The sequence below is a fragment of the Jatropha curcas genome, chromosome 11, assembly GCF_041381405.1.
Source record: "Jatropha curcas cultivar XTBG-Jc1 chromosome 11, XTBG_Jcur_1.0, whole genome shotgun sequence".
In the NCBI taxonomy this organism is placed as follows: domain Eukaryota; kingdom Viridiplantae; phylum Streptophyta; class Magnoliopsida; order Malpighiales; family Euphorbiaceae; genus Jatropha; species Jatropha curcas.
Genome location: NC_143161.1, coordinates 1,652,107 through 1,669,807, shown reverse-complemented (window position 1 = coordinate 1,669,807; position 17,701 = coordinate 1,652,107). Strand labels below are relative to the sequence as shown.

The 17,701-nt window shown below is 32.6% G+C and overlaps 2 protein-coding genes across 5 annotated transcripts; one reads left to right on the top strand and one right to left on the bottom strand.

The window, feature by feature from the left end:
• Positions 1-4,156: 4,156 nt before the first annotated feature.
• LOC105649561 (Dof-type zinc finger DNA-binding family protein) lies at positions 4,157-5,714 on the top strand. 2 transcript variants are annotated; one of them, XM_012236240.4, is made up of 2 exons: positions 4,157-4,356; positions 4,543-5,714. In XM_012236240.4, the coding sequence occupies exons 1-2, from the start codon at positions 4,297-4,299 to the stop codon at positions 5,578-5,580; spliced, it is 1,098 nt and encodes a 365-aa protein (XP_012091630.1). In that variant the 5' UTR covers positions 4,157-4,296; the 3' UTR covers positions 5,581-5,714.
• Positions 5,715-13,272: 7,558 nt separating this feature from the next.
• Positions 13,273-15,470, bottom strand: LOC105649560 (uncharacterized). Of its 3 annotated transcripts, none has more exons than XM_020685656.3 (2): positions 14,387-15,470; positions 13,273-14,305 (listed from the first exon to the last, which is right to left on the bottom strand). In XM_020685656.3, the coding sequence occupies exons 1-2, from the start codon at positions 14,521-14,523 to the stop codon at positions 13,558-13,560; spliced, it is 885 nt and encodes a 294-aa protein (XP_020541315.1). In that variant the 5' UTR covers positions 14,524-15,470; the 3' UTR covers positions 13,273-13,557. The 3 variants fall into 3 exon arrangements, with proteins under 3 accessions (XP_020541315.1, XP_020541314.1, XP_089572779.1); XM_020685655.3 differs by having other exon boundaries at positions 13,273-14,710; positions 14,926-15,467; XM_089716653.1 differs by having other exon boundaries at positions 13,273-15,087; positions 15,217-15,467.
• Positions 15,471-17,701: the final 2,231 nt, after the last annotated feature.

The window sequence follows — 17,701 nt, the reverse complement described above, 5'->3', positions numbered from 1 at the left end:
ACTACAATTAAGTACTAGAGGGACACCGTAGATCGAATATATATATATATATATATATATAAATTATTGCTCTTTCAAAGAACCCTTTCTTGATATTAATTCCTTATCCCTACAAAAATGTCTATTTTCTATATAATGCTAAAAATGATTTTTGTTTTCAATAAAAAGGGACTCTGTAGTCAGTTTGTTGCAGGTTGAGTAAGAGCACTGAAAATGAATGCAGTTGGATAAAAAAAAAGAAACTGCATTCATTCTCAAAAGAATTTTACGAGCAAAATCAGGAATTTAAAGTATAAAACTATTGTTCTTATGATATTTTTTACCTAAATATCATTTAAATCAGAGCGTAAAAATGCATGTGTGAGGAAAAATAAATATGTATGCTATCAAATTGTTGGTGTGTTTTTAAATTCATATAATGGGTGCGTAGATATATATAATTAAGCAAGAAAGGAAAATGGAGAGTGAGATCTTTGTCTGCACATAGTTTGGAGTTGCATTGTGGTCAGCCTTTGATGTGTACAGTTGGCTTGGATTTGATGCTTTGGTCCCCTTAACCCCACCTCTCTCTCTCTCTCTCTCTCTCTCTCTCTCTCTCTGTGATACAGACTTTTGCTTTAACGTGCGTGTTGGGTTTCTTTCATGTTTGCCAAATTGGCATTTCTTGTCCGATGGTAGTGGGTTACTGAATGACTGGCTGTGCGGGTGGGTAGGCCCTACCTTACCTCTAACACATTCACTCATTGACTGCTGCTAACAAAATTTCCAAGTCACAGACCTCCTACCTATTCATCCAATTACCATTTTCTTTATTTACAAAGATTAACGTGTGACATATAATTATAAAACCTACCAAAAAAATTAAGATAATTTAAAGTCACGTCTTTTGGTTGTTCCAAAAAATAAAGATGATGATTAATTATTTGGTGGACATGAAATACAAATGACAAGAAGGAATTGCTTGAATTCAATTGATGAGATATAAACTTTTTGTTTTGCATAGCAATTCATTTTTCCTTATGATTAACACTTAATGATATGATCCCTTTTAATTTCTTTTCTCCAATAGGCAATAACATAAAGGGTTATAACTATTCATTTCTGAAACTATTAAAAACAAGAAAAAAAAGAAAAAACGAGATGGATGGATGTCATTTTGGTTGTGCTTGTCAATTTATATAGCACGTAGGACATGTCTCACACGCAACTATGAATTATGAAGGTTAATAATAAAGAATAAATTCCTTGAAATGGGAAGGCAGTGCATGTCATGTCCCGTCTTATCCTTCAAAATTATATGAATTTCTTTGAGTAATTTTTGGTGAAATTAATTTTTTATAAAATATTATTTTAATTTTTAAAAAAATTAATTTAAATGATCATCGAACATTATAAAAAATTATTATCAGCCTATGTCAAACCAAAATACATCAAAAAAAATACGAATGTATAAGAAGCTAGAGGGTTCCCACGATGGTGGTATACATATATATATATATATATATATAGAGAGAGAGAGAGAGAGAGAGGTAGTGGAATTGAGGGAGAAGGAGAGTAAATAAAGCCAAACCATGGGTCTGTAATCAATTATAGGGTGCCCATACTGTCGGCACGTAGATGTGCATACACAGTAACTACTATAGGGCTTGCACACCGATCCAAGACTTTTAGCCATTCAACTACAAAAGCTTGAGAGACTCATCTTTTTGTTTATTTATATATTTTCGGTTTAACAACAGCAATTTAAGTAATATTGAAATTATTTTTAAAGTGGCATAACTTCAATCACTTCCATTTCAAATTCAAATGAATTTAATCATCCATCAAGTTAATAATGACAATATTAATAATAAATTGGATTATTAATGAATGTGATGGTGAATATATATATAGTGGGACCAAAACCATATATATTTGCTTGCCACCAAATCTTATATAATAGCAGCAAGTATGTGTCATTTCATTTGGGAGACTAATAATTAACTTTCCCTAACCAAATTTTGACTTGCTTGGTTTTAGTCAAGAGGGTTCCCAAATCATGTACTCCTAATATTATTTTGTTGAAGTAGAAGATTGCTAATTACTTGTACTAATCACTGCTCAATCAATTAAAAGGGTATCATTACTTTGCTATAAACGGTTTATAATATGTCAATTATATATAGTCAAGGCATTATTTCAAATTAAAGTATTATTTTGTTGCGTCCCCAACAAAATTCAAACTATATCTATATATACAAACATATTTCACTAATGAAGTCTGGCTAAAAATGGCATAGAGCTCTAATTACAATGATGATAAATTAATAATAATAATTGATTAAAGAGAAATTAAAATATTTTTAAAATTGAAAAACACTAAGCCTGACAGCCAAATCTGGAAACTATATATCTCCAATCTCCAAGAAATTACAGAATGCAAAATAATACCACCACCACATACACTTCCCTCAAAGGACTGTATGTATATAGTATAGTAATTAATGTGAGATTAGTAGTATTATTATTATTATATATATATATATATATATGTAAATGGGAATTAAAGATCAAAGTTTGAGGAGGCATAAACGAGTAGGACTGCGCAAGAATAATGATGGGATGTTAGGAAGGAGGAGAAGATCCCTTGAAAGAATACAAAATCCGTTTGTTCCCCAAACTATGCTTTGCTTTTTCCTTTGCAGCTGAGCTGCCTACCACATGCCTCTGCTCTCTTTTCTTGACATTGTTAACGGTTCTTCTTCTTATTTTTTTAAATTAAAGAATATATAAGCACAACATGCAATGCAAGAGTTAGCTCGGGAATAAAGCATAAATGGTGGTGATTCTAAATATGTTTTTAAGACTGAAACGTAACTTAGTCTCTCACATGGAGCCCTCTTGTCCTTTTTCTCTTGGAATTTTCACATTCTCTCTAGCTCTCTTACTATTGAATAGTCTCATTCAAAAAGCACCTACAAAAACGTACTTATATATATGTATATCTTTTTTTTTTCCTTTTCAAAATCGGGACATATTAAAATACTAATATACAGACAACCATACCCTAATGGTACAATAGCTACATGCAATCTATTAATGTTCTATGTAGCTACCACGTTTCATGGGATAGCTTGTCCACTTGTTAAATAACTCAGTTGATAACGCAGGTTGGGCATGTGAAAAAAATTCTCAGGTTTGATTTCTACTAAACGTATCTGCAGAGAGAATAAGAGTCTTAACTAGAATATTACATAATATTTAAATGTTAATAATTTCTCTTTTTGTGATTAAATATTATTTTCTTTAGATCTTTGAAATTAAAATAGTTAAGATAAAAAAATTTAGTATTCATTGTAAGAACTGTTTAAGCTTTTAATAATGTTAACTAGGATTCCATTTTGGAAATAAAGAAAGAAAAAAAGGTCGCAAGATTGTTGAATCCGTTTTGGTCCCAAGAAGATTGTGAATTTGGCCTCATGCATTATTGTTTGGATATATAGATAATAGAATTAGATTTTCTCCATGTTAAATGTCAATATAGTAAACCATATTCCTGTACAGTAAAATATAGTTTAATAATAAGTATATGTAGAACGATCTGATAATAAATTTAAATTCGAACAGCGTTTGTAATAAAAAAAAGATTTTACAATTTAAATGGCCCGTACATATACAGACTATAAATAGAATGAAAAAAGGGTATGGGTTAATGAAAGTGGAAATGGGATTTGGTGTGTGGAAATGCATCGGGTATTGGGCTCTTGGGATTATATTCCCTCTATCTATACAAAGGAATGTCTTATATACGTAGTGATGAATGAGGTTTTTGAACTGTGTAGTCTCTCATGTAATGTTCTTTCTTTTTCTTGAACCTCTAAAGATTCATCTGTTGCTATACCCTGCTTTATTACCTTCCTGTCCTTTTCTTGGATTTTGAATGATGTCCCTCCAATATATTCTCCTCCCTTCTTTCTTTCTTCCTTTTTTCTATTTAAAAATGTGTATAAACTATAAAGAAAAAAAAAAACATTTTAATAATAATAATAATAATAATGATTATGATGATGATACTTTATTAAAAAAAATTATAAACATTTGTACTCAAATCCCATTTTATGAGCAGAACAGACCCATCACGTGAATTTCTGATTAATAAATAACGGAATAAGTCTCTGTTTTGTTGATGCTAAGCTAATCTCTCTCTTTAGTCTTTACATAGACAGTAGCAATATTTGAAGTTAAGCTATCGACGAACGTCGCCACCTGCTCTTTGTCTGTTTACTCTTTGTTTCAACGATTCCTTTGTGAGAGGAAATGTTGGGTAACTGCGAGAAGATGGTTGTAATCTCTCCAACTACTAACGAATGGCCACAGGTTTCTTTACTTTCTTCCTCTCTCTTTCTTTCTCAATTATTAGACAAAGAATGACCCCATTTTTTGTTTCTTTCCTTTTGGAAGAGAATATCTAACTCGTGTTGTTATTTTTACCCTAAAAACGCCACCTTCAATTCTTTTTTTCTTTTCTTTTCTTTTCTTTCTTTGCTTTTCCTTTTGGTGCAGAATCATCAGATAGATGAGAAAAGCTTGATGCCATCTACAAGTAAACTAATGGAGAAACGAGGCCAAGAATTATCACAACCACAACAACTCCACCACCAACAGCAACAGCAACAGCAACAGCAGCAGCACCAACCGCCACAACAAGCTCTCAAGTGTCCGCGCTGTGACTCTTCAAACACCAAGTTCTGTTACTACAATAACTACAGCTTATCTCAGCCTAGGCACTTCTGCAAAGCTTGTAAGCGGTACTGGACCAGAGGTGGAACTTTGAGAAATGTTCCGGTAGGCGGTGGTTGCCGGAAGAATAAGCGGGTTAAAAGGCCAGCCTCCGCCGTTGAAGGAGCTACTACTTCAGCTTCTAGTGCTGCTAACCCTAATAACCATCCTTCACAAACCCCAATTGATATTTCTTCAACTTCCAATCATAGCAATCCTTTGTTTTATGGGTTAACAGCGAACCCATCTGAAGTGAACCTTTCATTCCCTGGAACGTTTAATTCAAGAGTGTCATCAAATATGGATATTGTTTCCGGCTACGATCTCCAGCCTCAGTTGAATGCTCTTGCATTAGGGTTTTCAACAAATAATGGTGGGTTTAATCCAAGCAAGCAAATCCAAGATGTGGTTACTTCTTCAACTTCTTTGCTCTCAAATTATTCAAATCTCTTTGGTTCCTCTAATTCTTTAACAGCTACAGCTTCTCCAACTATGGCTACTTTGCTTGCTTCTAGCCTCCACCAACAAAAGTTCAGCATCAAAGATGCTAGAGCTGCTCTTAACCACTATCAGAGTTTAACATCTTTTCAAGACTTGCAAATGAGTGGCAATAATAATGAATCCGCTGGTATTGCAACGAAAGAAGTGAAAATTGAACAAGACCACAGCAGATTGGACTGGAATATGCCATGCCAGAATCAGATAGATCAAATTGGCTTCTCATCGTCAGATCCTTCACTTTATTGGAATACGAGCACAAGCAGTGTCGGTGCATGGCATGATCCAGGGAATATTGGGTCTTCAGTCACTTCTTTGATCTAGCCATAACCAAAGGAATATCTTTCAATTCATCTCCCTCTTGTTTTCTTTAATTTTTCAATAATCTTGGTCTCTTTCTTTTAGCTTAATTAGGATTTTTTCTTGGGTTGGTTAATTACAAACCAAAAAAGATTCAAAAAGAAAAAAAAAAGTGAAGTTTGGTACTGATGCAAATAATTATTGTAGTTGAGAGGAGCCTGGATCGGAGAGATCATGTCAGCAGCAGAAAAAAATCAGCCTATAAGTTTTTATTTTGAAGGTTGAGAATCCCTAATTGCGCTGAGAGGAACCTCGGATCCTCTTCCATCTCATCATGTACTCATGAGCTACCATCATGAATCATCATCATCATCATCATCTGCACAGTGTTGGAGAGAAAGGATCAACTGTTCGGTGCAACATTTCTTTGTATCAGTAAGTTGGTCTTAGTTAATTATTATTACTTTAATTTTGTATGTATATATAATGCATGACATTTACTCCTTTCTTTCTAATGTACTTGTTAGTAGATTGGGGTTTCTGGTTGGGGGATATATGTTACCTTAATCCTCTAAATGAGGGAGGCACTGATGATTTTTCTTTCTTTTTTCTTTTTCCTTTGAAATACTTTATATTTGGGTTTCTGGTTAAATTGGGTATAATTAAGTGGTATAGGAAAAGAGGGAGATTTGGTTTTGGAACGTGAGTTTCTTTTTACTTCTTGGTTTATGTGGTGATTATTCATTATCATTATTGGGTTTTCTACTCTTGGTTATATGTTTTCCTGACTTCTAATTTGTAGTTGATGTTATTTCTAAGAAAATCATGGTTTCAAGCAAATCGTCCAAATTTTCATTTTTCAAATCTTGAATGTGAACTGCATTCATAATTCCTATCGTGAATTACACTAAAACTGCTGTGCATTAGTAATTTAGCATAGACAAGAACTGCATACGTGCAGTAAACACCAGGCCATATTGCTTGGAATTTGTCATCATAATCATATGGGTAGCTACAGGAACAGTGCATTAATTATCTAGTACAATATTTGTTCTTAAGTCTAAACAACTGTCGTGTAACTCTGAATCTCTGCCTGTCAAGAACCGAGACAAAGTAGATTCAGTTTATGATCAGTTATATATTGGATTTTAGTATTCAGGGTAGAGAATCTAATCCACTCATTTCCATGTACAAGGTTAGAGAGAGAGAAAGAAGGATACTTTATATAAAAGGTACTTGGAGGGAATTTTATTTTCCCTAGCTAATGATATGATGATTATGGTAAGGAAATTGGGAAAATTAATTCAAGTCTTGGGAACAGCTAATTCATGCACTAAATAATCTGTTTAGGTTATTATCCAGAGTTGAAATATGTCTGGACAGAACTAGCAGTATAGGATTTCGGCAATGTACCTTCACTTCATTGTCTTCGCCGGACATGGTTTTTGCTGAGTTAATTGTCTGGTTATCTATTTGATTTCTTCCTTCTTTCTTTTTTCGCCCCTTTCATCTCCTTCTCGTGATCCAAACTCTCAATCTTAATGCTTAAACAATGATCTGATTATTGAAGAAGGATCTTTCCTATCAGAAACACCAGAAAACGTTTCACACTGACCTATATATGCCTCAGTAATCAGTAGCTTATTTAGGATTAGGGTTTCTGTCGGGATATTGCAATTCAAACCAGCTGAACCATGAGAGGCCAGCTAGTTTAATTACAGATTAGAGATTTCCCAATCAATTTTTCTATGGAATTAGTTTGCTTAACTTAGATAGAGCATTGTAAATGTATACTCAATAACTAGTTCCATGATTTAGTGGTCCTAAATCTGACATAAGTGGGGAGAGGAAGCTGCTACCTGCTGCAACTTGTAGGGATAAAGGTAATTAAGGACTGAATTGTATTGGAGCAATAATCAATATATTATAGGACCATCACAATTGAGATATAAATTTTTTTTTTTTTTTTGGAAATTCTATTAATGCAAATCCAAGATCAAAGCATCATTATTAAAAGAGGAAGGAACAAGAATCCAATTCTGATCTACTAATAAATTTGCAGAGGGAGTTGGGATTTTAACCGATGGAAGTAATACTCATCGCGGATCAAGAGTTCGCAATCCGCACCATCTTAAACGACCGTGTGCAATCTGAAATTAACTAAACGCGGTAGTTACGGCCTTTGCGGGTACTTATGCATGATTACTAAACGACCTTTCATTTGGAAGCAATCAATAATCGCGGTGGGTATTTTTTTACTCGGATTTTAATAGGACCGTCTTCTAAGGACGTTGAGGCTTTTTGGGTGAGTGGATGAACAATTTATTTAAGCCAATGGATTCAGCGGGCTGAAAAAGTTTGTTTTCCAATGGATTTGGGCCCAAAAAACGATGGGTTACATGGAATTTCTTTTATTTTGGAAGTAAAAAAAAAAACTGAAAATCTAATTATAAATAAAAATTTAATGACACCAATTAAATTAATAAATTTTTTATTTGTTAATGAGAACCTTCAATAAACAGTAATTAATAAGAATGTCAATACCTCTTTCTAATTTTGTAGATCGTGAATAAGAGAGACAGAGAGGGAGATAGTTTATAATAAATATACAAAATATTAGTGGAGCATATATTAAGCTCAATAAGAATGTTAATTAGGTTAATCTCCACCAACTGCACTATAAAAATAAATAAAATATGTACCAACTGCCAGTTAGTTCAATGAAACCAGGTGCTAGATCCCTTAAGTAATGTTTAGGTTCAAACATTATCGTTCTAAATGGAGAAAATTGGATTGGAGAATAGCCTTGTAATGAACCTCTGCAGAATCCTGACAATGCCAGACACCATTTAAAAAAATAATAAATAGAATATGTATATAATTGTTAAATAGAAATGGATAGGCCTAACCAAAATCACTCTCATGAACCATGTGGAAGACGATAATTAAGAATTATAAGATATATATATGAACAAACAAATGATGAGCAATTGGGTATATGGGCATTGAATATTAGAGTGGTGATTGATGACACACACGTCCTTTCTTTTGCCCACTAAAATTTTTATAATATTTTATATAGCTAGGGACCAAGCCAAGAATGTGTGTATATGGTGTCAACTCTTCACTTCCAAGCAATCCCAAGAAAGGGGGAAAAAAAAAAAAAAAAAAAAAGGCATTTTGAAGATGCATGTTCTTACTTGTTTGGGCTTTTATAGTCAAACCACTCTTGAATTGAATCCGGCAACACTTTTTTTTTTTTTTTTTATTTCTTGAAAAATTAACGGGCTGAAATAATACTATGCAAAAATTATTATGATCGAAAGAATTCAAATTTTATTTTACAAATAAGTAGAAGGTATTGACACGGGTTATTTATATGTTTTTGATAATTTACATGTTACCACATATTCCAATTCTGTTGTTGATAAGGCAAGATTGCAATCCACAAATTCATTTGGTGATTTCTTACATCCTTCAATAGTTTTATAAATAAATATTTTTTAAAAAAGTATTTTTTTTCCTTTTTTTATTTTAAATATGTATTTTGAATTGAGATTTAGGGTACTTTAGCTATCATAAATAGAGTTTGTGTCAATTAAATAATATAAAAAAAAATACTAGAATTGGGACCATACAAAAGATATTATTGGAATAATAATGAGTTTGGGAGTGTCACTACACACTAGTGACTTATTGATTTTAATAATCACTCCTACAAGCAAAAGGTGGACCAACATTAGCTTGACTAAATGTGATTTCATTTTCAATCTAAAAACATATCATGGGTTAAAAAATTATATTTATTTAGATATTTTGCTTAACTAATTAGCATAACTATATTAATTATTTTTAAATGATTATAAATAAAAATATCAATTTTGAAAAAAACTAATAATTATTATTTTTATAAGATCAATATAATTCGAATATAATATAAAGAAATTAGCAGCTGAACATCCATAAAATAGTGTAAATAAATGAAAACTAGCATATGATAGAAAGCAAAGGTGGGGTCATGCACAAAGGTGGGTTTGTAACGTATGATTTTGAAGGAAATATAGTCAAAGTGAAAGATAAGTTAAAGTGACAGACTTAATGTTTTACATTTGAATAAAGCCATAAAGCAGATTTATGAATGAATTGCGAAAGAGACCTTGTCTATGGTAAAAATTAAAAAATTATTTTTTTTTTTAAATAGTGAATGAAATGAAGTGGCAAACACCAAAACACACGTGGGATGTAGTTTCAAAACCAATACAGTAACTCTGTTTATTTTCATTATAACTCCCAGTCCCACGAAAAGGAAGCCTTCAGTAATAATTCACATTTCGACTCATTGCTATGCTTATGCTTGACATTATATAGATTTGCTCTCTTACATGCTTAACAAAAATCATAATTAATTATATAATCCTTTCCTTTGTACAATAAGTTAATTAAATCAGGAAAATAAATTACTTTATTATTAATATTTGGTCTGTCATCCTCCGTTAATCAAATGTCTCGAAATTGAATATTAAGCGCTTTTAAAGAGTATTTTTAACTCTTTCGTAAACTTATTCGAACTGCATCAGGATAAATTGAACCGGCGGAGCAGATGGTTCAGGAAAAGAAGAAGAGGTAGTTGCTACGATTAGCTTGGTGAGCAAATGATGAGAGGACGGGGCCAGGACTTACATACCGATGGGATATTTGATTGAAAGAAGTAGGACCATTGATAGCATGCTCTCCCATGGCTTTTGAAAGGTGGGTCCACAATTTCAACATCAAGTGAATGTAGATGTGGTGTTAAAGGTCGACACTGGATCGTTCCTCCATGCATGAGCATGATGCATATACACAAATGGGTACATTCATAATGCAACGTCTCATATACATCACGTGTAAACAATTTTTTTTTTTTTCTCAATTGAATAATTTGAATTAGTCCATTCATTCACAAAGGATTGACTTTAGACGAGATCGTTGATATTTTTAGATTTAATTTGACTTTCAACTGAAGGATAAATACATATGCATTTTACTGTAAGTTTAAAAATTAAAAATTCAGAATTATCACTGTTGAAAAAATTTTATTTGAATATCAATCCAAATATGAAAAAGTATTAAAAAAAAAAACATGATGCATTAATTAAGTATTAAAAAATATTGACCTAAAGTCTCAACATGATACATAATCATGTTAGTGCATATTTGAATTTAATCTATTTTTCACAATATTTAGTTGAAAAACATTTGAGTTTGAATCCATTGGTTTTGGACAATGAAATGCATGATTTGTGGTCCCCATTGAGAACCGTAATCCTTTAAAATATATATATAAAAAATAAAAATAAAAGTTGAGGAAATGACTTTGCGTGATCAATCATATTTTAGCTAATTGCACTCAGTCGTGTCAAGATATTTGACTTCTTAATTTAACATTTATTCATGTGGATTTTATGACATAAAATTATCACTGAATTTCTCCCAAAAAAAAAAATCACTAAATTATCATATATATCACTAAACTAATAATTGAATGTTCAATTATCCGTCTAATAATGTAAAATGTCAATGATTTGGAGTTTTCTAATGTCACGCACGACTCTAACTATCAGAGAAATTGCCAGCAAGACTTGCACGATCTTGTCCTATAGATAAAATGTAGAACTTTTCAAGAGGTTACCTATCTTAAAATTTTCGTTAAGCAATCACGTTTAACTTTTGAGTTCTTTCAATTATCCAAGTTATTTCATCAAAAGGCGCCTCTAATGATTAGTTTTTCCGTTTTCGATATATATAATCTGATTCATTCATATATCTCGCATTCCACTACCCATAACTAGTATGACATCCTAGAAGCTACCCATAAGTTTTGCTATACTCGTTCTCTTAGAATCACTTTGTCGGGTCGGGACATGATATTTAAAGACCCTCTTCACTTTAAATATTTGTTTAGAATTATAAACCCAAAAAAAATGTGAATATTTAAGTAGCACCACTTAAAAGATGTTACATGTAGTGTTAAGTCATCAACTATTGTAAATTAATATACTATGTAAATAATTAATAGTCAAAAGGAGAGGCAAGGCTTAAGATAAAGAAGTTAATAAGTTCTTTCCCATTACCTAAGTTATGTAAAAATAATTAATCATATAAATAATTTCTAAAGATGCACTAACTCTAAAATATAAGTTCATGAATGAAATAATTTTTTTTTAAAAAATGTAATTGTATAAAGAAAGGATAAGTGAGTGGATTTTAAATTAAATTTTAAAGCCAACCCACATAAAATTTAATATCACTTGATATTCTTATCTTTTTAAAAGGTAATATTATAAAAATATTTAAAAACCAAATCAAAAAGTTAACATATATATTCTTCTTGTTATTGGTTTATCAACTAAATAAGTTATTTTTTACAATGATTAATTACTAATTTATTCAAGTCATGAATCATGGAAAGTCTCATCAAATGAAGTGAAACTCAACTCAAGAATACAAAGAAATTTCGAGTTAAGAGTAAATTTGTGTCTCATTTTTTTCTTTAGATGGAATTTTGGGTCTTAATTCTTAAATTCAAAACTAATTTCAAAAGAATAAATTCATTTAATCAACAATGGCAACTTAAATTGACACCAATCACAGCAAATAATTTATAAACCACAGTAGTAACGAGTAAGTGGTGGTCTCTAAGGTAAAACGTGGGCTTTGCGCGGTGTACGGCAAAAGCAGTGATGGTGATATCCCGAGAGAGAGAGAGTGGCCATTTTTATTCTCTGGGCAGAGATCTCCTCATGCCAGACCAAAGATTTGCTTTGCTCTGCTCGGAAACCACAATACTCTCTTCACGCCAATCCTACCAAATATATAACTAATTAACCTACTTGTGTACACTGTTTAACCACTCGATGCTTAGCTTTGTTTAATTAATTAATTAAACAAAATCCATAAGCCTACTCAAAATCTTCTACATCAATTACTTAATTAGCTTCGAGAGATTTTGTTCAACTTTCAACCTCAATATCAGTGCTTTAATTTATGCTAATGCAATTCCAATTAATTTCACGTTCTTCGATAGTTTTTAATAAAATTTTCAGCGTTTTAACAAAATTAAAATCCATTCCTGTTAATAACATTCAATAAAGTAGTTTTTATAGTAGGTTTTAAGAACAATAACAACTTATACATGTACGTGTTTGGAATTTTGCAGGGGATTGGACAAAATCATGCATGACACCATCACCATGTTATTAACTGTTTTGGTCCTTTACGTTGGTATTTTAATGCCAAGGAAAAATAGGAAGAAGAATTTTAATAAGACAACATATAATAATTTTTGGTTGCTGACGCTAATGAGACCACGGTGTTTCTCTGGTTTCATACTAAGTGGTCGTTGGTGAGAAGAATTGACCGGAAATTTTAAAGTTGGAAGAGTGAGTAAAGGTGATTGAACATGTAAAAAGCATATTGTATGGTCAGTCAGCCACATGCACAAGAACAAACCGTCTTGTCCAACAACTTTTACAGAGACATCACCTCCACCATCTCATGCACCCTTTTAGGCGCCTTTAATACCCCCACTCTATTTCTCCATTTTCTTTTCTTTTTTAACTCTCTCCTCACCATAAACCCTAATCAACTACTACCATAAAAGTAAACTCACACTTTTGAATGGGAATTGGAAACTCATATCACAAAAAGAAGATTAATTTAAAGAAAAAAAATGAATAAAGAAAACCAAGAAAACATATATATTATCTTTGCTCAAAAGTTCGAACATAAAGAAGAAAAAAGAAAAACAGAATTTCTCTCTATGATATAAGCAAAACAAAAGGCCAATAATACCTCTACTCTTGCATTTACACCAAATAACAAGTATTATACCCCAAACCATCTTGACAATGTAAAGGAAACAGGTAATGCCAGAAAAAAAAAAACAAGAAAAAGGATCCATTGGTGATCGTTTGTATACAAAAAAAAGCTAAAGAATTAATTCCTTGAAAGAGAGATCAGTCACGGTGAAGGACCATAACCTGGCAGATCATGCCACTGATCAGCTGGGTTCAAAGAAAAGGAGCCACCAGTAGTGGTGGTTTCTCTGTTAGTGCTGGCTGTGGTGGTGCTGGTGCTAATACTCCACAAAGCAGTATCAGATACGATAGCTGGGTTATTGTTGCTGATAAAAGCTTGGTGATTATGCCAATTTTGATGCTGCTGCTGCTGATGATGATGAGAAGAAGCATAAAAAGGAAGCTCTCCAGTACTCTTTGTATCTCTATTACCCATTTGGTAAAATTGCCTTTGCTGTTGAATTTGTTGCTGCTGTTGTGACCCATATGAAGGAATAGAATTAAATCCATGCAAAAGGCTCAGATTTGAAGGACCTCCTATATCGCCAGCGAGATTCATAGGTAGATTTAAAGAAAAAGATGATTGAGGTGGTATTGGGTGGTTGTTCAAAGATTGAATTGCTGCTAAAGAACCCAAGAATCCACCGCCGCCGCCAGAATAGTACGGCCCCATCGAAGATATTGCAGGAGAAGGTGAAATCAAACTTGCTAATTCCTTAGTTCTCAAAGCAGGATTTGCAGTATTACCTGAATTTGTATTAGTAGATACTATATTCTGCGACTGCGAATGAGACCTAGAATTCTCACTAGAGGAAGAAGATGCAGATGATGATGCTTTTGCTCTCTTTCCTTTCCGGCAACCGCCTCCCACAGGAACATTCCTTAGGGTTCCACCTTGAGTCCAATATCGTCTACAAGTCTTGCAAAAATATCGAGGCTGAGAAAGACTGTAATTATTGTAATAACAAAATTTTGTATTAAGCGACTCACACCGAGGGCATTTTTGTGGCTGGTTTTGTTGCTGCTGCGGTTGATTCTCTCCTTGCATCGGCTTTAACCTCCGGTCTTGATTTTGCTTCATGATCTCTTCACTTCCTCCTCCTCCTCCTCCTCCTTTATCTTGCTGCATCTCTCGTTTCTTGTTTGGCCTTTGGTTTTGGCTTTGTATGTGTGTTTTTGTCAAGAAGTACTGTTATGGGTTTTTTTTGGCCTTTGGTGGTGCATGCAGGTTTTGAGCGAAGACTGTGTAGCGAGGAGCGTTTCAAAATATAGAGAAGACAATGAACTCAACGTGTCTGTTTTTGAGTGTTGCGAATCTAAATAGTTGAAAACAAAGGGCGATTATTATGTGACCTTGTGCATGCCCAACCACCGTATGAAACTAAGTTCTCCTCCTCTCTCAACAATAAATAACACCAAATGCAAAATCAAGAATTCCATATCCCCTCAAACCCAACCAAATCCCTCAAGATTTTCACTCCTACTATATATAATCTATAAAGATCGACAGCACGAGATGGTCAAGGATCACCTGCTTTTACTCGGGAGAGAGAAGATTGTACGGGTGTCGGGAGAGGACAAAGCCAACCCGAGGAGAGGTCTTTATCTGGAGAGAGATTTAAGAGCAATGGATTCGATTAATTCACTCCAAAGTACAGTTATTTTGTTTCAGTTCAGTCCCATCTGGCCATCTCTTACCAACCCAAAAAAACCAAAATATCAGTAGTCCATAATTTTCATATAAATGTTAATTGCAGAAAAATAAAAAGCTTAGCCAAGAACAAGAGATAGCGATTAAAGATCTAATCTATCATGTGCGTACAACAGAGGAAGGACCGAAATGATCAGTAAAGAGGCGGCGCGGCCAAAGGTGGCGGTGAATGGAGGTGGTGGCTGACTATGTCAGAGTTTCAGCTACTCCCTTGTTCTTTCTTCTCCTTCTTTTTCTTGTTCTTTTTCGCTTTTCTTTTTATTTCTCTCTCATTCCACTTTGGTTTTTCTCTGTCTACAATCTTCTATTATCTATTATTCTTATTTATTTATTTATTTATTTATTTCCATCTTCTTCTTTCTGTTGCCTCTGACATCATCATATGTTTTGCGCCATTTGGACGCTCATCTTTGATAACTTCGACGTTAAAATGACAGTGGTATCCTTTGCTTATCAGAGTTTCATTCCCATTTCTCTCCGCTGCTTTGTTGCTTCCTTGTAGGCCCAAGAAACCAAAACATGGAAAATTACTACCGTCTACATCAAATCAATCCAAATTCCGAAATTGTTATTGTGAAAAAAGAACTATGATTTTAAATTATATTTTTTTAAAACAAAAATAATTATTTTTCTATTAAAGAGTGTATTACCAATCGCTTGAGATAATTCTTGGTTTCACTTAAAATATTTCTCCAATAATGAATGTAATTAATGAAAAAGTATTTAGTACACAACTTTAAAATGAGTATTTAAATCATTAAAATGTCAAATTCTTATTGTATTGCGTATATTATTCATTCATATACCATATACTAATAAAAAATTATTACTATAATTTATTATTAATTTTTTCTAGTACAAAACACTAATACCTTGATTTTTACTAAATAATTTTATTAAATTAATTTAATATACAGTGAACCTATATAATAAATATAGGTATGTTTTTTCTTACTTCTTATTTCCCAATTATGGTTAAAATATAAATTGCGTTTAATTAAAGCATCCAAACAAATTTTGCCGAGCTCCAAAAAAAAAAATAAAAAATAAAAAATAAATCCACCGTATCTAGTTGCAATAAAGTGGGGTTATGTTGTTGATTAATTCAAAATTATTGAATTTGAAAGTAGAAATATCTGCACAAGCAGAAGTATTATTGGTCTATGGCAGACTCTGTTACTAATAATATTTGGACCAATTATTTAGGTGCATTATCTCTTTTAGTTAACCACAGTCTAAGCCCAGTGATTGGCTTCCCGAGAACATTTTGTACAGAATAAAGGGTAGTTTTGACATTTAACTCTTTAAATAAATAAATAAAAAGAATAATAAGGGTTTGGTTTGTCATTGTCTGTGAGAGAATGTGAAGTAGAATTGGCGGTGGGGTATATTTTCATACGGCATGGGAGAAGCACGTGCCATGAGGCACGTAACTGGAAAGAGGGATGACGCCCATATCCGTTAGGGGTTACAACTGCTCCTATAGCGCCACCGCCACCGCTTGATAGACAAACACTAAAAACGTTTCTTCTTATTGCTGTTGTAATGTAATGTTGTTAATGGTGGGTGGGGCATGATGCTACGCTACCTTGTACTCGTGGTCTACTAATAGTCCCTGCACGGTACTTAAAAGTGTGTTTAACTTAATCATGGATTACAGTTGATGTGTCTTAATAAATAAAAGTCTAGATGGTGATGTGGCTTAATGTATATTTATAGATATTAGATTTTAAAAATGGTTATTAAAAGTCTAGATGGTGATGTGGCTTAATATATATTTATAGATATTAGATTTTAAAAATGGAATGAACGAAAAAGAAATCGATTTCAGCCTCAATAGAATGAATGAAAAGAAATCGATTTCAGCTTCAAAAGAAGTTTGATCACGAATAAAAGAAAAAGTATAAAGGACAGTAAAAAAATAATAAAAAATAAGTCACGTTATTTAACAGACCATTTGAAAATAATGAGTGTGATGGACAGTCTTTTTTTTTTTTTGACACATTAAATTCACAGACTAAATAGAGAATAGCATTGAGCGTGATGGACAGTTTTTTTTTTTTGACACATTAAATTCACAGACTAAATAGACGAATAAAAGAAAAAGTATAAAGGACAGTAAAATAATAATAATAATAATAATAATAATAATAAATAATAAAAAATAAGTCACGTTATTTAACAGACCATCTGAAAATAATGAGCGTGATGAACAGTCTAAATAAAGAATATCATTGACGAATATTTTTATTTTTTACTTTTAATTTTTTAAAGGTGACAAATAAATTAAAGCAATTCGTGGAGCATTCAAGATGCTCTTATATTGCTTTTGATGATCACGACACTTGTTAAGTTCGATGAAAATGCAGAGTGTTATGGTTCAAATTGAAGTAAAATACAAATATTGGGCTTCTGAAACTTGATTCTCTGCTCGCATCAGTAGTCAGCCCAGAGTGCTGGGCCGAACCATAGATTTGGGAAGAAGTCTAAGAGAACAATCCCAACACTATTTTGAGGCTAAAGGCAACCACGAGAGAGACAGAGATATGCAGACTTTAGTCCTCAGGCTCTGAGGCTCACCGATATTCCATTTTCA